At 37.0% G+C, this 22913-nt stretch overlaps 1 protein-coding gene across 4 annotated transcripts in view; it reads left to right on the plus strand.

The window, feature by feature from the left end:
• Positions 1–22913, plus strand: part of VAV3 (vav guanine nucleotide exchange factor 3) — a 361263-nt gene that overhangs the window by 319227 nt on the left and 19123 nt on the right. For 3 of the 4 annotated variants that reach the window (XM_032302316.1, XM_032302317.1, XM_032302318.1), the window contains exons 22-25: positions 4702–4736; positions 11261–11377; positions 11993–12080; positions 18503–18632. In XM_032302316.1, coding sequence (XP_032158207.1) covers positions 4702–4736; positions 11261–11377; positions 11993–12080; positions 18503–18632 — 370 coding nt within the window. Of the gene's footprint in view, positions 1–4701; positions 4737–6773; positions 7009–11260; positions 11378–11992; positions 12081–18502; positions 18633–22913 lie in introns of those variants that run through there. The other variant, XM_032302319.1, reaches the window with a different exon arrangement.

Here is a 22913-nt window from a genome sequence, read left to right on the forward strand (position 1 = left end):
CATTTACAAACTGGGCATCCTTTTCAATATCATAAATGTCTGCCATCCTTGATTTCAGAATGTAGTCTGTAAATTAATTTACCATACTCATTCCAGCTTCATTAATTTTAAAAGCAAAGGGAATAAAAAAGAATTTGCTATTCTATTGGTTCTGTGATCTAATGTCACATGTTCTTATCTAATAATCTTAGAAAATTGTTGAACCTTGATACCACTCTTATTTAGTTATGTAAGCAAAATGAGTTTTCAGTTAGTTTTCTATAATTTGTATGAACAAGATTCAGGCTCCCTATGCTTAAAACAATGATATTCATATGTAGGCAGGAAGCAGGAGATTATACATTCTAATATTAAGATGTTTGGGAACCAAAAGACATCAAATCAAGAACATTAAATGTTTCACTTATCAAGTTATGTTATCTTTTTACAACCTCTTGAATATGGCATAAAATGAACATTTGAAGTTTTATTTTAGGAAAATTCTGTCACATGGCAGGTATTTAATACAATTGTTTGTATGAATGAACAAAGGTATGAAAAAGGAAGCAAAATTTCCTAGCTGAACCTAGGTAATTAACAGTAGTAGACACTAATTATATCAGCTTACAGCAAATGGTATTTGGTGACTTAGTTAGAAGAAGGGAAACCATGTTCAGAATTTTAAGCTGGTAAGGACTTAAAGAGGAATACACAATTATGCGTGGGAATACTAACTAAATATGATTGTTTTACAGAGCAAAGTTAACAAATAGTTATTAAAATTTTAGTGCTTACTTAATGAAATTATAGATTCATTTGTTGGTTTAGGATAAGTTAAGTGAAGATAAATGGGTGGAGAGATCGGAAGGGAAGATATGTTGAAGGAGTTTGGAAGATGGTGTCTTCTTTGACCCTGGGACATTTTGTTTATCAGGGCCCATGAGTAGTGTGGAATATTTCATTCTGAACTTAAAAGTTATTCTCCAGTGTATGTTGTGCCAGTCTAACAAAAGTTCTGAAGTATACAGTTAGAAAATTAGAACTGAGGAGAACGCAAGAGGAATATAAATGAGACAGTTTCATTTTTGGCAATATCGTGACTGTAGACAAAGCCTGGAGCTACGGCACAGTGCAAACTTGGATACCTCTTTGTGACTCCAGAAGTCCTCAGTGGATGAGCAGGAAGAAAGCAGTTCCACAGAAGATATGTCTGTCTTCATCTTGGATCTGAGTTGGGAAGAAAAAAGAGAGCAATCTCCCCTAAGAATTCCTAGCTTTAGATCCAAAGACCACCAAGGAGTAGGGCTGAAATTGATACCAGCTCTGTGACTACAGTAATTCTAAGCTAGAAACAGTTTAAAATGATTCCATGCTGATTGTGCTTCCAGTACAAATACAGATTGTCTCTGGATTGGAGCCTCATTATGCACAGCCCTTAAAGAATTTCTATGGATAAAATCCTAGGGACTTTAACACAGTATGGGATTTTCACATTCATGATTAAACAAACCATCTTAAGCAAAGTTTAGCAGAAAAAATAAAATTCAGAATTAGATACACAAAGACAGCAAATTACCAAGGTCAGCTTTTTGTATTTAATATGGTTGAAGAAATAAAAAAGAATAAAACTCTAAGAAGAGAACAAGCCACTTTCCAAATTTCTTGGATGTATTTCACAAAGAATCAGGCAGAGTAAATGAAATGAAAACCTTAATGGAACATTACATGACATATTAGACACAGTTGGGTAGAAAATTGGAAGACAAATCTGAAGAAACTTCTCAGTGAGTAGTCCAGAGAAATTAAGAAGTGGAAATCTGAAAGAGAATGAAGTGATAAAGTTCAAATGCATGTTATTGAAGGAGAGAATAGAGATAGTGTGGAAAAGCAATTTTCAAATAAATAATGGCAGAGAATTTTCCAGAACTTATGGCAAAACTAATCTCAAGAGACAAGAAAAGTGTATAAAATTAATCAACACCTACACACATTTTAGTTCATTTCAATGGCAGAACATCAAAAACAAGGAGAAAATATTAAAACCAACCTTAAGGAGAATACAGATTACCTATAAAGAGTTGATGACTTGACTCATAGCTAACACCAGCAATAATGGAGGCAACAAAAGTTTTCACTTCTGGTAGTTGCCAAGTAGCCCCTGTTGGATCATACTTCCTGCAGAAAACAGCTACAAACTCTGGGCAAGATAGTAAAGCATCAGCAGTCTGAAGGCATTGGCTAAGGGAAGAGTTGACATCAGTGAAAGAGGATGACTCTAGGCTAGCTTCTTGGTTTTGGGGCTGGCTTGAGAACAGACACTGGGCTGCACCATGCAGGGTAGTTAAAATTCAGAGAGAAACCTCGTAGTATCCCTAGCTTGAAGAAGCAGAGTGTGGAGCTTAAAGGAAACTTCAAGCTTGAAGTGGAATGGGAAGCCCGAAATCTTAGAAAGTGTCAGAGGGGGAGGGACCTCAAGTTCTGTGTATAAACTTTGCCTCAGTTTGGCTGCCTGGTGCAGACTCCCAAAGTGGCTCAGTTGAGGCTAAAAGAACAAAACTGAGAATTCATCTGCCTCTCACCACCGGGGAGGTAGTTTGCTGTTGGAGTTCAACCAAGTTAACTGCCTACTTCAAGAAAAATCGCACTCTTTCTAGAAGCATCATGGAGTTCAGAGCTTCTACAGTGTATTATTCAAATTGTCTAAGATACTACCCAAAACTACTCAATATGTGGAGGAGAAGGAAAACACAGACTATACTCAAAAGGAAAAGCAATCAAAGGAGAATGACCCTGAGATGTCCCAAATGATGTAATTAGCAGGGAAAGATTTTTTTTAAAGTAGCTATTATAACTATGCTCAAGGACATAAAGGAAAGCATGTTCATAATGAATGCACAGGAAACCTCAACAGAGAAATAGGAACTATTAAAAAGAACCAAATGGAGATTCTATAGTGTGAAACTTTAATATTTCAGGCAATAAGAATGATATGTTCAAAGTTTTGGAAGGAAATTAGTCAACTTAGAAATTTATCTTTCCTTTGTAAGGATGAAGTAATGACATTTCTAGCCAAGCAAACACAGAAAACTTACCTCTAACTGTCTGCTCTAACTCATATAAGATGTACTTCAGGGAGAAGCACATATCTTATATATATTATTTTACATGCATACTCTATATCCAGTAAAATATTTTTTTAAAACTGTGTGACTACAGCCAGAGTTTAACAATGTAAACAGCCTCTGATGAAGGTAGGAAAAAGGCATTAGGGAAAAATGATCAAAGATGAGAACACAGTCAAAGATAGGAAAGTATCCAGAAGAAAATTCTGTATTGTTTTATATAAGAAAAGCCCCAGAAAAGAAGTGGGGAGGGCCCAGGACAGATGGAGAAGGATAGGATCCCACCCTCAGTATAGGGATCAGTGCCGAGAAGATAGTCCTGGCACTTCACCTATCAGAACATATTCACCAAAGAGTGAGAAAGCTCTGAAAGGAGATCAGACTGAAATAGCCTGGGATTTGGTTCTGCTCTAGAATGTTCTATCACCCTTCGTTTTTGTGGATCTTTCCGCTTTCAACATAAGTATGCATTTAAAGAATACAAAGTGGGAGAAGGAAGGAGGAAATACTTTTCCATCAGATTTCCGAACCTATGTATATCTTCTAAAGAGAAATTATTGACAGTTGATTCCTATTTGTGAAAACAAAATAGTATAAGAAAATATTTGTAGGATTTGAATGGGTGTAATATACTCTGAAAATTATTTTCTGTGTATTAGGATTTTACAAGGTGGTGAAATTAAACATGTGATCCACAAGATAAAAATATTTAAATACTAATAACTTTGGAGATGCTCTGGCCAGAAAGATAATTTTATTATATATAACTATTAATCTGGAAGGTCAAAATACTAACAGCCCATTATGAAAACTGACATAGCTAAGAGATGTATTTACATTGATCAGAACTCTGTTAAAAATTAAAGGTAAAAGAGATTCATGGAAAATTTCAAAATACAAAACAAACTATTCATACTCCTTATCTATCCTTAAGAATCTATAAACTTTGTTCTCCTCTAATAGTATGTATTTTGTTATTCTTGGAATATTGGTGTACATTCTTTGGCTTTGTTCATTTTCTAGTTATAATCAGCAACTAGAAGTTTTTTTCTTTTTCTTTGATTGCACAACAAATGTAACATTGTTATCTTTTGCAAAGCACCATAGGAGAAAAGGGAAAATGAATATTTCCCATGATTTTTCATCAATAAAAGGTTTGACAGTTGGTAGACTTCAAAATCAGAGGTTAGAATTTGTGATACAAAATAAGAGTGTACATCCAGTATGTATTTTTACTTTGCCTGTTTTCTAGGAAAGCAGAGTGCTATTTGGGTTTCCTAACATTTTCATTTATATTTTTGTGGTACGATTAAACTGCCTTGTAAATAAATACCAAAAGCTTCCAGTTCATATTTTTCCTGTTATCTCCCCTCTTGGAGGTAAAATGAATGAAAGAATGAATTAAAGTGAAATGAATTATTTTCTTCTTATCTGACATATACTATGATTCACTCTGTATAAAACTGCGAATGGATAGTTCCAGGACTGTGCTATTTAGGGTTTTATAGAGCTGAGTCAGCGCAACTGAATTAATGATTGATTCCTAAAAGCTTCCCTTAAGTAAACTTAATCTATTTTTTTTTGGCTTTTTATATCCTAGGTGCCCAAACCTGTAGATTATTCTTGCCAACCCTGGTAAGTATTAAAAATGTTTATGCAGCTAAGTTGAAATACCACAACCTTAGCTCGAGGATGCCTTAAATATGGAGGTAGTAAACCGCCTTCCATTTCTATTTGTCCTGGCTAAAGGTGTTTTCAGATACAGCAAAACACAATAATGAATTTATATATCGCTGACCTTTCCATAACTTCATCAGAGTGGTGTGTGTGTGTGTGTGTGTGTGTGTGTGTATGCATTCACACACCTGACTAAATTCAAAGTTGTAACAGTTACAGAAAAGAGTGAGTCATAGGCAAATATGTATCTTATATTTTAGAAGAGTAGATTTCATGAAACAGAGAAAAAAATATATGATTCCATTGTCTGAAGCTAAAAATTAGTCCAGAAAGGATAGTAGATCGTAAATCGTAATGTGAAAGGAGCAAGATGTATTCATGTCTCATGTTCTGGGTCTACATGGAGCCCACTTGTCACTTAGAGGCTAACATTATCACTAATAGAAATAAGGAAGCAAAGGGGATGGTGATTATTACTTTTTAGACATGATGAGTTTAAGGGGAAGTGATATCTTCAACTGGAAAAACTCTGTTTAGGATCCAGAATAGTGGTGATCATAGATGTTAATGACTAATATATACCAAGAGCTTACTATGTGCTTAGTATTTTACATTTTATTTCGTTTTGTGTTCCAACATCTCTATGAGGTAGGTTGTTATTATCTTTACAGATGAGGAAACTAAGGTTAAGTCCATGCAAGTAGTGAGCACTAGAGCTGGGATTCCAAGTTATGCCATCTGTATATTGCCATATTGCCTCTCTAAGTACGAAACATGGGCTTATTTACTTAATTATGTTTGTTTCCTTGAGTTTTATGTTTGGCTCCTCTTAAAAGGACTGCATCTGTTTTATTTTCTAGATATGAAGTATAGGCATGCAAATTAGATATCAGTATATGTATATAAATGAGATACTCTGAGAGTTTATAGTACTAGTTTAGTTTGCAAGTGTAGATAGAACACCTGAAATGCCTTGTATTTTTAAAGTGTTCTTGGGATGCCCAGGTGGCTCCATCAGTTAAGCTCCTGCCTTCAGCTCAGGTCACTATCGCAGGGTCCTGGGATTAAGCCACATATGGGCTCTTTGTTCAGCAGGGCGTCTGCTTCTCCCCCTCTCTCTGCCTGCCACACCCCTTCATGTGCATTCTTTCTCTCTCTCTCTGACAATAAATAAAATCTTAAAAAAAAATTTTTTTAAAAAGCATTCTATTTTCTATTCTATAACCAAAGCATAGAAAATGCTCAGTTGTTATAGGACTACACTCTCCAAAGTATGGAATTCTTCCCATCAGCCCCCTTGCTCTCCCCAACCATCGAGTCTGCGCTCTGCAACTATTACCGGCTTTCTCTGACCTCCCTGAGCTTGCTGAAGAAGTTATAGCAGGCTTTGATAGAACTGGGAAGCTTTGCTACATTTTTACTTAAAGATAAATTTGAGGTTAGAACCACATGGAATTAAAAACCATGATCTTGACAGGAATTAAATTTGGAAAATAGAGCAGGTAGCAAGGATAATCAAAGGGAACACCACCAGGAGCTGATAAAATCATGAGAGTGTGGTGATCAGCTTCCTTCTCTTTTATTAGTTTGCACATAACTAGGCATAATAGTTATCACGGTAATGATTTTAAAGATAAATATTAATGCCACAAACTACATGGATTTCATGAAATAAACTGAAAAGAAAATAGAAAAAAAGAAATAAAAAGAAGAAAGAAGAAAAAGAAATAAACTGAAAAAGAAAAAATAAACTGAAAAACCTAATCTCCTATGCCTTGAATGGTTCCCAGGTACAGATTAGTTTTTGAACACTTTGTTTTAAAATGCACCCTTGTAGATATGTAAAATTCCATTGAAAATATTACTTAGAATAGTACTGTTCCTAATGATGATAAAAATCAAAGTGTTCAGATAAGGGAAGAGCCTTGGAGACAGAAACAAATAAAGATATTTCATAGTAAAATTTTTAAACTGCTTTTTTTTCTTTCTCTTGAGCAACTTAGTTTATTCACACTAAACAGACAGTTTCATGGGAAATGCTTTCTGCTGGGGGACAAAATGGTCAAGAATATCAGAAATGGAAACTTCCAATTTTGGAAATACTACACTGTTTAGAGAAAATGATGCTGAATGATGACATGTGGTTCTCAAGTCATCAAGAAGTTGGATATCCACCAACTGCATTGTCTATTCATTACATCTCCATTTAAAAACAAGTTACTCTCACAAGGTAAACTTTGTCTCTTGGGTAGAATCAAGGTGATTATCTTCATTTGCCTGGGTATGGAATTCTAGGTGAGAAACTATTTTGCATCTCAGATTTTCAGACATTGCTCTATTGTCTTATAACTTCCAACTCAATGCCATTCTGATTTATTTCCTTTCTTTCTCTCTCTCTCTCTCCCCCTCCTTCCTTCTCTCCCCACCCCCCTTCCTTTCCAAGAGAAGAAATCTACAGCTTTATTTATTTACTTGACAGTAAATCCAAATCCTTTAGGGGTACAACATCAAATGGATTCTGTGGCCAGTGCCTTTAGTAGGAAGGTTGCTTTGGGATTTGGCACGAACCATGTCACTGTTTCCATGAGCCTAAGTTACTTTTCCCCAGATTACTCTGGTTTTGTTCCATTTGCCACCAAGAGTCATTGTATTGCTCTTTGTTTTGTACACGTAAGCATATCTCTGCCTAGAATTCAGTTTCATCTTGAGCATAAACACCTTCAATTTTTAAGAAGAGCTGTGTGCTTCCTCTGGTTCTGGAGGCCCCACTTTCTAGACAGCAAAAACGGTCTTGGACCACAGCCTTCCAGTCATATTTGTTGGATTTAGGAGTCCTTTTCCCAGCAGACCTCCACAGTTCCAAGATGGTGGGAAGAGACCATTCTGATTTCTGATTCTTTGTATGTAGTCTGATTGTGTGTGTGTGTGTGTGTGTGTGTTGGCAGGCGGCAGGGGGGCGGAGGGCGGTGCACATTCTGCAGGCAGGGATGAGACTTGGGGCTTAAAACTGGGGAACCATCTGAAAATCCATATGAAGAACAGGATGCAGGTGCCAAGATTCCTACCCCATTCTCCAAATAGTCAGACAACTTACTTTTCACTACCATAGCAGGAGACAGTAGAATTAGAAGGTTTATTATGTGGAAAAAACTGAGCCATGTAGGGCTTATACTTAGAAAGAGCAATGCCAGCAGAGATTGAGGGAGATGCTGTGCTGTGGAGTAGTCAAATTAAGGAAAGTCTACACACTGACTGATGACGATCCCCAGGTCCTTTATATAGCTCAGTTCCAATACTGTGACAGCTGGGTCTAATACACACAGACTATCCTCTCATTGCAGCCAGACAGGAATCTGGAAGATTTTTCTCTAAAGGAACTGAATAGACTCGGTTAAAAAAAAAAAAAAATCCGAAAATCATTTGGGTATTATCCAGCCCCATGAATCACATTCTTGCCAAATGATTATGTTCCTACCCAGCGAGTCTGCTTTGGTGCTCCCCACCCCCACTGAGATGCCTCTCTCCCAAATATAAACAGGCAACAAAGAGAACTAGGCATTTGAGAAAAGCCTTGAACTAGAGAGCAAATAGAATAAATGGGGAAAATAAACAAGGAAAAGGCAGACATTAAAATGAGCAGAAGAAAGATTTAGTTTTTAAGCCTTTAATTTATATTCTCAGAATTAAGAGATGACAATACCTAAGGAAGTGAGCTGGATGCTTTATAAAAGGAAAATCAGAGAACAAGAAAGAGCTCTTCTAAATTACATATTAAGTAGTAGAGTTGGAAAATAAAGTCGAGCAAATACTCCAGAAAATCAGAGAAATAATTTGATAATATGGAAGAAAAGATAGGGAAATTAGACAGTTAATCCAGGAGGCACAGCCTTTGTTTAGTGGAACTCAAGAAAGAGAAAACAGAGCAGCAATTGTCAAAAAAAAAAAGGCAAAATTTTCCCAGAACTGAAGGATATATGGCTCCAAATCAAAGATGCCACTGAGAACCCAGGACAGTAAAACGTATGGCATTTAACTGGAAGGCACGTTATCATGAAATTTTACAATATAGAGCAGACAGAGTCTGAAAGCTTCCAGGGAGGAAAAAGAAATCAGATCACATACAAAGAATCAGAATGGCACTCAATTGCCAGTGAGAAGACAATAGGACAGTGTCTCAAAATCTGAGAAGAAAAGTAATTTCTCACCTAGAATTGTATACTCAGACAAGTTCTCAATTAAATATCAAGTAAAATAAAAATGTTTTTTCTGGATGGGAGGCTTTCTGAGTATTACAACCTATGTATCCACTTATAGGAAGCTGAAGGATGAGCTAATAAACCAATAAAGAGGGAGATAGAGAATCCAGGGAATGAAACCAATGGGATGTCCCAAGATTGTAATAATTCAGCACGCTTAGAGAGCAAGTAGTAGTGACTAGACCAAGAGGGTCTAGAAGAAATGAATGTCTCCGTAGAAAAAAAATGGACAGGTTTAGTATATGGTGTTGAGAAGTGTATTACTCAGGGGTTTATCATTCTCTTAGAGAATTTGGAGAGAATTTGCAAGGTAAGATTTAGCGAACAAAAACTTGAAGAATTGTTTTTTGGGTGTCGGTGTTTTTTGACTATGAAAACGTGACAAAACTGAGCCAGATGATGGCTTGGCTTTATAGAGGTTACGGAAACAAGAGTGAGGAGAAGCACCATGAAGGAACGAGCACAAGTGGAGAAGAAAATTATTTTCCTTCCTGACACCTAAAATTAATAAATTAAGAATTGTAGTTTGATTATTTAGAAATATGCAAGCACAGATTTAAAAAAAATAGATAAAATGCTTGAAATGGAACTTGGGATATAAAACTGACCAGATGGGGTGATGCTACTTTTTCATTATTATTATAGCACTAGTTGACTTTTAGAAGCTATGTTCATGTGCTCCTTTGACAAAAATGCATATACTATATACTAATTGCAGTAGGTGCCCTGGAGAGATTACAATAGCGTAATAAGAATAATAGAGTGAAGTGTAAGATGCAGGACAACATTCTTCAGATGAGATGGTCAGAGAAGGTCACTCTAAGCTTGAGTGATGAGAAGGAATGTATATGGATTGGGTGAGTGTTGTACAGGCAGTGACAGTCTATGGGAAGACTCTTAAGACCAAAAAGAGGCTGGTAAATTCCTGAACCTGAAAGAAGGTAGGAGACTAGTGAGAGATAAGATGGAAGAGTGATCAGAACATCCCAGGTACTGGGGCTCCTGGGTGGCTCAGTGGGTTAAAGCCTCTGCTTTCGACTCAGGTCATGATCCCAGGGGTCCTGGGATCGAGCCCCGCATCAGGCTCTCTGTTCAGCAGGGAGCCTGCTTTCCTTCCTCTCTCTCTGCCTGCCTCTCTGCCTACTTGTGATCTCTGTCAAATAAATTAAAAAAAAAAAAAAAAAAAAGAACATCCTGGGTACTAATAGTTCATAGGTTATCATAAATGCTTTTATCCCAAGGTACCATCTGCATAAAATGCCCTTGCCTCTCCTTCTATACTTGCTAGAAATCTCACGTCTTCCTTCAACAAACTTTTGTATCTTAAATAAGCATTTAGTATAAATTAAAGGTGGGTATTTAAACTGAGTTACCCTAGTCTATGTGTGAATCAGAGAATTTTCTGGAATACTAATTCGTGAAGTTTTGAAATACTAAGTCATGAGTTTTGAGATGTGAAATTTTTCCCTTTAACTTTCATTGCCCAAAATCTCTGCTATATTTTGCCATTGAATGTAAAACATTGTATTTGATGTGGAAGGGTCACTATAGAGTATCTTAACATTGGATTTGGGCCTTTGATTATTACTGTTAATATTATGGAATTTGGGTATGTATAAGGTGAAAATAGTTTAGGAAGAATTCTATTGTTGAAAATATCTACCTTTTATTTTTTAAATTTGGTTAATTGTTTTTAATTTAATTTTATTTTATTCCAGTTTTCCAAGATTCATTTGTTTATGCACCACACCCAGTGCTCCATGCAATATGTGCCCTCCTTAATACTCACCACCAGGTTCACCTAAACCCCCTACACCCTCCCCTCTAAAATTTCACCTTTTCTATGCAAATGTCCTATACGTGATAGTCCCTCCCTTACAAGTCTTTTTCCTTCTTGTTCTCAAACTCCCTGTAAGTCTCTCTCTAACTCAATACCTACTCACTCCTCTCTTTGTCTCGTTTATTTATTAGATAAATATTGACTGGGTGTTTTTTATGCATTGGGCACTGTTCACTTTACCATGCTAGCTTTGTAGAGCCTTTGCTTTTCACTTTTCAAAGGACATTTTTTTTTGCCTTATTTTTTGAAGCAATGTAATTAGTTAGTATCGAAGTAAAAACAGCTCTGATCTGCCACTAAGTTAAAATCTTGACAGATACTTACTTTCAGCTTTGGTTCTGTTTCAGGTATATTACCCAGATTTTCTGTGTCATTCTTTCTTTCAGGTATGCTGGAGCAATGGAAAGATTGCAGGCAGAAACTGAACTTATTAATAGGGTAAATAGTACTTACCTTGTGAGGCACAGGACCAAAGAGTCAGGAGAATATGCAATTAGCATTAAGTAAGTAGGACAAGTACTTTTACAGAAATAGATTTCCTGTTTTCATAATTGCATAGACCATCTGACACATATAACACTGATGTTAAAAACCAAGGTTCTAATTGCAGCAGAAATAATGCATCTATCCAGACAGTTCATTAATACTTGAAAATATCTGTTAGAAAAACAGTATTAAGTGTTATAGGCTGCTAATTGGCATATTAGATTTCTTTCATAACATTATATTTTGGTGATTTGATGTGTGTGTTTCTCGTTAAGTCTAAAAATATATATTACTAGATTTTGTCTTATTTGATTTTGTTTTTCTATATTCTCAAACTGAACTTGCTCAATAAATTGGGCGAAGTGATTGGTCACTCTGTTGAGTAGTTGACCAATCTAGTAAACAAACAAACAAACCAAAAAAAACCACTTCTCACTTCAAATATTGGTTGTATCTTCAACCAATCTAGTAAATATATTTTGTTAATTAGCTGTCACCAGTGTATTGGCATAGGTATATATTTTGTCTTCAGAATTAATACCTATAATTTTATTGGGGCATGCCCTCTGGTAATTATTGATTTCTACTGATTAAAAACACATTTATATTCATACGTTATTCATTGCCCACAGGTACAATAATGAAGCCAAGCACATCAAGATTTTAACAAGAGATGGCTTTTTTCACATTGCAGAAAATAGAAAATTTAAAAGTTTAATGGTAAGCATTGATTAGTTCTTTTCAATCTGTGGTCCTTATTTTGCTCTTATTTCAAAGGTCAGTTTAATTCGATCACTTCTTAGAAATTTTATGCACTGAAAAGTTGTTTATAAGAGACCCCTGTAATTTTGCCGCAGAATCCTGATAATTCTAAGAATTCCAATTGAGTTTTATATTGCCCTACTCATTTTTTTCACTGTAAATTCAGTTTGCAAGTTTTAGATAACATTTCAGAGTCCACATGATTTATGATTCTTAGAACAATGGACAAATTCAGTCCACTTCCAGTGATTTGTGTTTCGCCTTGTGTTTGAGTCACAGGGCACATCTTTCACATGCATTTCTCCTCTTCCTTCCTCTGCCTCTAACTGCTCAGACAGACAGAGGAAGCCATTTTTTTTTAAATTAACATATAATGTATTATTTGCTTCAGGGATACAGATATGTGAATCATCAGTCTTACACAACTCACAGCACTCACCGGTGCACATACTCTCCCCCATGTCCATCCCCCAGACACCCTCTCCCTCCCATACTCCTCCCCTCCAGCAACCTTCAATTTTTTTCCTGAGATGGAGTCTCTTATGCTTGGTCTCCCTCCAGGGTCCCATCTTCTTTCATTTTTTCTCTCCCTTCCCCCACGGCCCTCCCCCCACCCTGCCCTGCCTCTCAAATTCCAGAAGAAGGTAATTTTAATAACAACAAAAAAATTGTGACTGGTAAAATACCTCCCACTAGGTTCATTCCATGCAAAATATAATATAACATCAAACAGAAAAACTTTTTGTATTTTCTTCTATTTTAAATCATCTGTGCTATAATTCTGTTTCATTATTTTGGACAGTTAAGTATTAACAGGGTAGCATTTTTACCAAACAGTCGATATTTCATAGGAATTTTATATTTAAATTTAAATAGTACATTCTTACCAAGTTGCTTCTAATGAACCAAGATTACTTTATTCCTACAATTTAAAAAATTAGCACTCAATAATTTTATTAGTGCATCATATTATGGATGTCATAAAAACAGGATCTATATGGCATTATATATATGCATTGCTGACAATAAAGAAAAAGTTCATGTTTCTTTAAAAGTGGTCTCAAGTCTGATTTTGAAGTTTGAGGGTTTCTTGAGGTAATGAAGAATTTGGACACAAGACACAAGATGCATTTGTAAGCTCACTTTAAGTATTTTGAGGAACATTGGGAAGGACCACTCATTGATTGAGCCATCAGTCAAATGATACGTATTGCATCCTCCGGAAAACATCTCAGAGCACTTTGCAGACGTTAAACATTAAAGTTAAAACGGAACGTAAGAGAGCCTTACAAAATCGGCCAGCCTGAAAGCCTTACCTAAAAATCTAGAGCTGCTTTGAGACAGGGATTAGTGTTTTAAAGAAATGGAAGCATCTTGAGTTGAAAGAAAAGGCAGAAAACCTCTCTGGACCTAAATACCACATTCTCAATTCAAAAGTTAAGGATGGGCGGCAAGATCATATCCTGGAAAATAGGAGTCCTGCCCAATGAGTAACCAGGATCCAGGTGGCCTTCCTGCTGGAAGCGACTGAATGTTCTGTTGGAACACTCAGGCTGTGCACAGAGAGAACTGGACCTGAGGAGGTTTTTCCTGAAGTGAAAACCTAGGAGGCAGGTGGCAAGTGGATGCACAAATAATGAATGACAGCCCCAGCTGAGTCCTGATAAAAGCAGGCACAGGGGGGTCTCCACATCGCTGCAAGGCACAGCGGCTTGAGCTCTCACCAGCAGAACGTCCGTGGATGGTAATGAACCTGCTCCACGGTATTTCAGTTACTGTGAGACTTAAAAAAAAAAGTGCTGTAGGGCCAAAAGATGACTGCCAGCTTTGCCGACTTTGAAAGTAACAAAAGGAACTCCCATCCGAGGAGACACGCAAAGAGGATGAAAGGAATAGTCGCTGGAAAGGGCCAATCAATTCAGCTTTGTGTCCCTTGGTTCAGCTCCAGAAAGTTCATCAGCAGCTGAGGTTAAGAAGTGAAAAGCCCGGGCGCCTGGGTGGCTCAGTGGGTTAAGCCACTGCCTTCGGCTCAGGTCATGATCTTGGGGTCCTGGGATCGAGTCCCGCATTGGGCTCTCTGCTCAGCAGGGAGCCTGCTTCTCTCTCTCTCTCTCTCTCTCTCTGCCTGCCTCTCTGTCTACTTGTGATCTCTGTCTGTCAAATAAACAAATAAAATCTTTAAAAAAAAAAAAAAAGAAGTGAAAAGCCGGTAAATACTTCATGACCTGGATTAGTGGACATAGGTCTTCGCTTTCCTATCTACATACAAAACTGTGATTCTAGGATAAGCAGCAGACCCCCAGCGTCCTTAAATAATGTGTACTAGAGAGCAGCAAAAGTTCCTGCACTGCTATTCTGGAAAGGGAATTAGAAGTACTGTCATGGAGCTAAAACAGGCTCCCCTTATATGGTATGTGTAAAATATCATAAATGCCACTGCTAGAGATGCAGGCATGTTGTTTTCCTACCATATCTGGAGGAAAGCATCTTATGTAAGGGAAGCACATAGCACAGTGGGTTAAAGGGAAGGGATTCAGAATTAATAGCATAACTACAATGAAACTAAAAAATACTAGCAAAAGGATGTAATTGTAAAAAGAAAGCTAAGCAGCTGAAAAACTGTGTCTTGCATAATTACTTTGACAGGTTTAGCAAATAACTGTAAAAACTGCTGAAGAGACCAAGGAACCATAGTCTGGAGCTGCCCCTCCTCTTTGTTTCTGTTTGTTGAGCGAAGTTATATTGCATCCTTACCTTGCGGAATCATTACACTTTTGCAGAACTCAAAGAGACTTTACTATTCTAAAGATGCTTTCAAATTTGTAAGTCCGTCAGTAGCGAGAACTCACAGTAGTGCTGTCCTTAACACCTAAACTCAAAAATACCATGTGGGTACTTGATCAGAAAGAATGGCTCCTGTTCTAGCAAACAGGACGTTTGGAAGGGGAGAGAGGATTAACAGGCACCTTTGACTTCACTCTGGCAATGCGCAAGGGCTTCTCCAAATCAGGCTCACACAACTTCAAGGAATTGCCTTTCATCATGTTGGTGTCAAATAACACAGTTTCCATTATAAGTATATAATGGTCTGTGCGTTTGAGTTGTTGCCTGAGAATGGTTCCATATCCTTCCATTATGGGTGGTAAAGTTATATGCTTCTACCTATGAAACTTATTAGGGCCTGGAATTAAATTTTAATTTGGCAAGGATGTGAAATGGAAGCAAACTCCAGAACTTATTCTAAATTAGCCAGTTTCTCAAAGAGAAGATTGACCTTAGGTGGTTATGACCTAAGCTTTTCCCTTTGGGTTTCAATAGCTTGGCTAATCAAAATCTTTGTTTTTCTTAGTCATTAAATTCAAATTCTAAATGAATTTCTATATCCAGATTACAAGGCATTAATTTTGTTCTAATTTTCATGTATGCCAGACAATCCATGTCCAAATGCTGTTTATAAATCATCTCCATTGCCTGTTTCCTTGGTAATTGGAATGACTGACTCTCACTCATTATTTTTCAGAGAGACTTGAATTGTTGACACTGCTGTGTCAGTGTGAGATAAGGAAAGCTTAGCGATTTCTTTTGTTTAGTGTCTTCTTATTTACTTGTAGTACCTGAAGGTCAATGACTGCTAAAGCAGGGGTGGATTAGACTAAAATACAGAAAGCATAAAGGCATAAATTGGAAAAGACCCATGGTGGCACAATTTAATTCTACCCAGTCAGAAAACATGTAGGAAGATTTACCCACATAAGTCTGTAAAAATGGAACTAAAATATCTTCTATGCTTAGTGAAGTGATAAAAGAGTATTTGCAGCTTACCAAGCTGCATGACCCTAGGCCTTGGAAAAGTCATTTTTTCCTTCCATAAAATTTGGATATGGGAAGGTATGAAATGATCACCAAGTCCTTTTCAATACGGTAAGTCTGTGGATTCTTGCTGACTTCACATAAACTTTAATTCCTACTAATCCATAATATTATAATGCATAAACTTCATACTATTTATAACAAAATTACATTGAAGCTCCAAGTTATTGGCTTATAGTTACTTTCAGGTTTATTTTCATATTTTTGTTAAAGAACACATTTTACTTAGTTTAAATGATAAGACTAAAAGAACACTTTGGTAAACATTTGCATTAGCAACACAATGTATGTGTATGTACAGTTCTTGCAGAGACCTTACAAAATTTGCCTTTTATTTTTTTAAAAGCATTAAATAATATTAGTCTCTAGAATTTAATTCTAGACTTTGCAAACCATGTTAAAAATCACCATAATACAAATGCCACATTCTGATTATTGAAGCCATTTTGAGGATATAAGCTTCTTTCTGGCATTTTGATTCTTTTTCTTTACAAGTTGGTCAGATTCCAGATTCCTTTGCTTCATCAAAGACCACCATAATCTGGGCTCAAAAAAGAAATAATAGAAGAAACGTAAATGATGTTAGATAGATAGATAGATAGATAGATAGATAGGGATAGTTACAAATGTGAAGTATGTAAAACCTTAGCATCTTAGTTCTAAGATAACAAAGTTCTTGGTATATCATGGACATTTAGAAAATGCTCCTTCCCTTTTGCTTCCATTTTTTTGTATTTACATTTGCCAAGCAATACTTGCTAAGAGTAGGATGTAGTTAAGAGCACAGACTTTGGAGACAGAAATCAGCTGTTCAACCTTGCACAAGTTGATTAACTTCTCTGAGACTTGACTATCAATGGGGATAAAACCTGTTTCTTATTTATTGTGTGGAGATGGTGCAAAGCCCTGTAAAAGTCCTGGCATATGGGATTGTGGTGATAATTATGATTATTCACACATGCCAGATATTCTATGCATTCTCGCTATAGTCTGTGCCCTGGTGCATTCTCCACATTTTACAGATGTGGGAGTTGAAGAATCTCCATTTGCCTTACCCAGTGCTTCAGCCAAATCAATCTGCTTTGTGTTTATGAATGTGGCCTTTACTCAATCACCTTTATGTCTGTTCCTAGACGGACTGGTCTACTTATAGCAATCCTGTCCACCTTCCCAGCTTCTGCAGTTTTGCCTGTTATTCATTTTAAGCCAAGCTACCTCTGCCATGAACCATTCCCTCATCCTCTCGATGGGGCTCACAAAAAGAATTGCTCTTTCTTGCCTTTGAGCGCCCATAACCCCTAACTTTCCTTCAAGAGTGAGCATTCCTAGAGGGTAGTAGCTTTATCTTCATAATCTTAATGACCCTGGAACACCCCACACCATGCATTCTATAACTCATCCAAGGTTAGCCATAAATAATGTAAATCATAAATAATAGAAATCATTGATGATTCTTTTTCGCTTCTTTTGAGTGGTTTTTGTCTCAGTTGATTTGTTTTGGGAAACTTTGAACATAACCACTGAATGGAGGTACTGAGTTGATGACAGTGTGGTTTTTAGAAGAAATAAGTTACTTTTACCCTATTTGTTTTAAATGTTGATAGCAGCACCAAATAATTAGGTTAAAAGTGATATTGCTTTTTATTTTAGTTATTTCTAAGAAACATTATACCTGTAGTACTCATCTAATAATAATGTGCATTTTTCCATTATGAATTATTATTCATTTTTCTACTTAAAATAGAAGGATTCAGATTTGTGCAGAATCTACTGCACAAATTCAGATTTGTGCAGACATCTTAAGAGAAATTTCTGAAATTTTAGTATGGAAGATGGTGGATGGTTATTCAACTAGGCTTGGGTATATTTAAGGCAAATTAGGTGTAAGGGAAAATGCAAAGTACTACCTTGTTGACCTCTCTAAGTAGCAGATGCTGTGCAGAGCTATGGAAGGGCACTAACACTTCACTGTAAGCCAGAAATAACGTCAGGGGGCATTTGTGGTTTATCAGTTTGGGTTTACTGTGGAAAAGAACGTTGAGAATCAAGTTTGTTTTTCTGCTATGTTGAAAGAAAATGCAGGAAATGAGAAATTGCTATATAGTCAGCAAACAGCTGCTCCCTTTATGTTTGTTTAGAAAAGCAAGTATTTCATAAATAAGAACAATAATTACTGTTCTGCAATTAAAGTTTAGTATGGTTTCTTTTCATTGACCACATCTGACTGAAGACTAACAGGATGCTCTTTATCCATGAATAAGAGTAGGAGGTAACTCCCATTACCAATGGCCGGCCTGAGTAACAAGGACGATTACTAGTTAGTTAGGTGCCACATACATCCAGAAAGCAGGGAAGGATGATTGTTGACTTACCCTCCCATATACTTATGAAAAATGTGGCATTAAATCAGTCATCCTCCTCTTGTACATAATTATGTGTTCAAGGAGTTCATGTGTTTGAGAATAAAAGTATCCTTATAAAAAATAATCTTTAATTCTTTTATCCTGAAGGAACTTGTGGAGTACTACAAGCATCATTCTCTTAAAGAAGGTTTCAGAACCTTGGATACCACCTTACAGTTTCCGTACAAGGAGCCCGAACATTCAGCTGGACAGAGGGGTAATAGAGCAGGCAACAGCTGTGAGTACTGCAATTCAGAACACAATTTGCTGTCCCTTAAGGATTGGATTGGAGGCACAAGAACTTTAAACATCTTCATTCCAAATTTTGGAGTATAACCAGTTAATACAGTGATCTGTTTAGCCAGGACTTTTTTGTGGAGCTAAGCAAAATCAGATGGACCCACAGGTTTATGAACGTGTCTAGACCGTAGTTCTCTGTGCCACATCAAAAGTCATGTTTGTGTTCAGAAACTCATCAGAAGTGTAAAGGATATGTCAATATGTAAGTTTCGTACTTTTGAGTGATTTGTATAATAGCCCAACTCCTTTTAACTCGTATGTGTTTGTGGTCATAGGACTGTTTGAGTTAATGGTATCTAAGCAAGGCTGGTGTTCAGCTAGCCCATCTCACCTGGTATCCCAAATCTGCTTATGATCTTATTTCATTGGTTAGTTTCAGGATTTTGAAATGGCTAAGCATATTTCTTCTGATGCCAGTATTTATAGGTAGACATCAGCCACTTTCTTGCAGAATGAGTGCTGTGCCACAGCTAATCACAAAAGCTTAGCACACCATCCAAAAGCATCTGATAGTTTGAGTGTGAGTTCAAGTCGAAATTTTTTCTCATCACTATTTAATGTCACATAAGCTTCCCGGAGGTAGATACAGCATGTAAAGAGAACATTGTGAGGAAAAACGCTATGAATAAAGTGTGAGTTCCTTTCCTTATGTTAATATCATTTTTGTTTTAAGTAAAATTCTTTTGGAGGAGAAATGAATACAACTTTATTACTTTTAGAATCCTTAGCCTAAGCAAAACAGGAATATCTAGGGGTATATGAAAAAAGAATTTGCACCGTGGAATATAAGTTTAACCTTTTTTTTTCCTCTGAAAGCAAAAACTGAAAGAGAAACAGGAAACACACAGGGCTCTAACAACATCAGTAAAATTTCATACACTTATATATAAGTAAATATACAAGTACTTTTCACATCAACTGACAGATTTTTTTCTGTTTGAATCACTTAATAGCTGTTCTCTTCACAAGGATCAGTAATAAATGACCAAGCTTGAGTAATGAACGTAGTCAGAATGCACTTCATTTTGAAGTTTTAAACACCTATTAAAATTTATCTTTCTGGGGGTGTCTGGGTAACTCAGTCAGTTATGTGGTCTCAGCTCAAGCCTTGATCTCAGGGTTGTGAGTTCAAGTCCCGCATTGCACTCCATGTTGGTCATGGAGCCAACTTAAAAAAAAAAAAAGTTTAGCCCAGTGTTACCCAATTATCTTAGATTCTCACATAAGCCATAATTTCCACTCATTTAAAAATGGAAGTTTTTCCTCAAAAAACAATTTTCCTACAAATATCTTTTTCATTCCTATGAATTTCTTAAGAGTCTACCAAAGTTATGACCTTTTTCCCCAAATGAAAAGTATAAATTTCTACTGTCCTTTACTTTGCCTTCCTACCAGCAGGAAATGAGAAAAGTTGCCAGGGAGGTCAGTTATACTAAAAATCCTGTTTGTTTGAGTTCACTTAGTTCTAGAAAGCCAAGGTGGGAGAGGTTGGCAATCAGGGAGAGCAGATGTCCCATATTAGTGGAAGGTCATTAGCCCTCATATTGCACTGCGTGGTTACTCCCAGCACTTTCTCTGTGCTTGGCACTTGTAGATGTTCAGAGGATGTTGTCCAACGATGAGCAGAGTTGCCTAATCTAAAATTTGTCTCTAATATTCAACAAAGTATTTAATGCCCAAACTTTATTAGCCACTAGGAACGGAGTTTCAGGCTTTTTGCCTTTTCTTTTTCTTTTTCTTTTTTTTTTTTTTAAGCACAAAGAGCATAAGCAACAGAATGATTTTGAACATGAATGTGAGCTACAGGGAATTTTTCAACAAATAGAGTCATGCAGTCCAATATTCCCCGCCCAGTCTTTTTAAGAGACTCTGGTGAGCCTACCACAGAACCCTTTTAAAATCAAGAAGTAAACACAAATCATTCATTTAAAATTAATCTTTGTCAGAGTTTGGTTTTGTTGATCAATTATTCATCTACTCATTCCTTCAGCAGATATGCATTAAACACCTAACATGGACAGGGCACTCACTGTTCTAGGTACTGGGCTATAGCAGTTGAGAAGACAAGTTCCTGCCCTTATGGAGCTTATATTAGTTTTTCTTTCTTTTTGTTTTTGTTTTTGTTTTTTTGTTTGTTTGTTTGTTTTAAAGATTTTTTTATTTATTTGCCAGAGATAGAGTACACACAGCAGGCAGAGAGGCAGGCAGAGGCAGCAAGAGAAGCATGCTCCCTGCTGAGCAAGGAGCCCGATGTGGGACTCCATCCCAGAACCTTGGGATCATGACCTGAGCCGAAGGCAGCGGCTTAACCAACTGAGCCACCCAGGCATCCCTGGAGCTTATATTTGAATGGGACACTCAGCAAGTGTGAGATGGGAATTTGCTCTTTTTATATAGGATGATTGTGGAAGACCTCCCTTTTAAAGCGACCAGAAAGAAACGAGGGAGTAAGTTAGTCTGTCAGTCAGCAATAATTGCACGATGGTCTGGACTCCAGGATTACTCAGTCATTACTATGCAGCACGATTATAATCTTAGATCAAATTTAGAATACTATCCCAGTGTTCCATTTATTTTATACCGTTGTATAAAATAACACTCAGGGGGTTCTCCGGGTTAAATGAGGATCTCTAAGCCTTTGGCACAGTGCTGGGCCATGGTAAACACTCAGTAAATATCAGCTACCCCAATTCCACTGCTACTACCACCACTGGTATGTACCACTAACACAGCAAACATTTCCCTACATTTCTGAGTTGAATTACTAACTCTAACTCCTGGAAATTCACATCTTTGCTTTTATGATTTTTTAAAATAATACCTTAATTTATACCAAATCCTGATTGAGAGTTAACCCTTAATGAAAATACTGCTTCTATTTTTTGGCATATTGTGCTTCTCAGAAGCAAGAAGAAGGAATGCTGTGTGAGGATTGTGTGGGATGGCTTTGTAGTCCTGACCTCTGTTCATAGCTTGGGTGTGCTGGTAAATAATATTTTAAAATAACTTTTACCAAGAAATATTACCTTGGGTTACTGGATTGGATAGGACACTGACCTCTCCATTACTTCTCAAAGGCTTTGGAGGAAGCAGAGCAGGCAAGCTAATGTCTGTGTCCACCCTGTGTTCTGGGTAGAGGGTGAGATTAGAATTCCAACTCCTCAAACCTGCTAGTTTTGTTGTTTGTTTGTTTGTTTGCTTTGTTTTCTTGAATAGTATGATCACCTTGGGAAGGAAAGTCCCAGGGCATTGTAGAAGGGGCTGCTTGCTTCTGTATTTGTCCAGGTTAGAATATTCTTGGGTATATTACCAACTGTTTTTTGAATTTGTAAAACATAAGGTAATGGCAGAACCATCTCCTGAAAATGCAAAAGAACATTCATAAAGATATTGGTTAGAATTAAGCAGGAGTCTGGAGTATTGGGCAAGGAGCTTATGCCAGTTCTGGGTTAGGATCCCATTGTAGGCAGTGCTCTTTCCCAGAGCTATGAGACTTTACTTTTGCCTTTGGAATGACTTTTAAGTCTTGCCAAGAGAGAAGAACAAGAGAGAAAGGAAGAAAACACAGAATACTCAGGCAGAGCAGTGAGCTATGGTGCTTCCCTAGAAACCACAGTCACTCCTCAGAATATGTTCTGCTCTGTCCTGCAGATCTGTATAAAAATCCCATTACTCGGGGCGCCTGGGTGGCTCAGTGGGTTAAGCCGCTGCCTTCGGCTCAGGTCATGATCTCAGGGTCCTGGGATCGAGTCCCGCATCAGGCTCTCTGCTCAGCAGGGAGCCTGCTTCCCTCTCTCTCTCTCTCTGCCTGCCTCTCCATCTAGTTGTGATTTCTCTCTGTCAAATAAATACATAAAATCTTTAAAATGCAAACTATTTAAAAAATAAAAAAATTAAAAATTAAAAAAATAAAAAATCCCATTACTCTCCAAAAACTGCCACAGCGAATCTGCCATGGGCTGCATGTACAGGTGTACCTGTAGGGCTTATATATTTGAAGGGCGCCAAAGTGACTTTTGCCTTTCTTGCTCTACAATGAGCACTCAATTATTTTCAGGTCTTCTACCGAGTAGTTGTCTGACCTTAGGCAAGTCACTTAGCCTGTCTGGGATTCGGCTTTCTCATCTGATGAATGACGAATGAGATTAGATATTTTATTATGTTCTTAAAAAAAATAGCACTCTAGGTTTCTCTCTGTGCATGAGGGAAGGAGGGAAGG

Source organism: Mustela erminea, chromosome 10 (assembly GCF_009829155.1).
Source record: "Mustela erminea isolate mMusErm1 chromosome 10, mMusErm1.Pri, whole genome shotgun sequence".
Taxonomy (NCBI): Eukaryota; Metazoa; Chordata; class Mammalia; order Carnivora; family Mustelidae; genus Mustela; species Mustela erminea.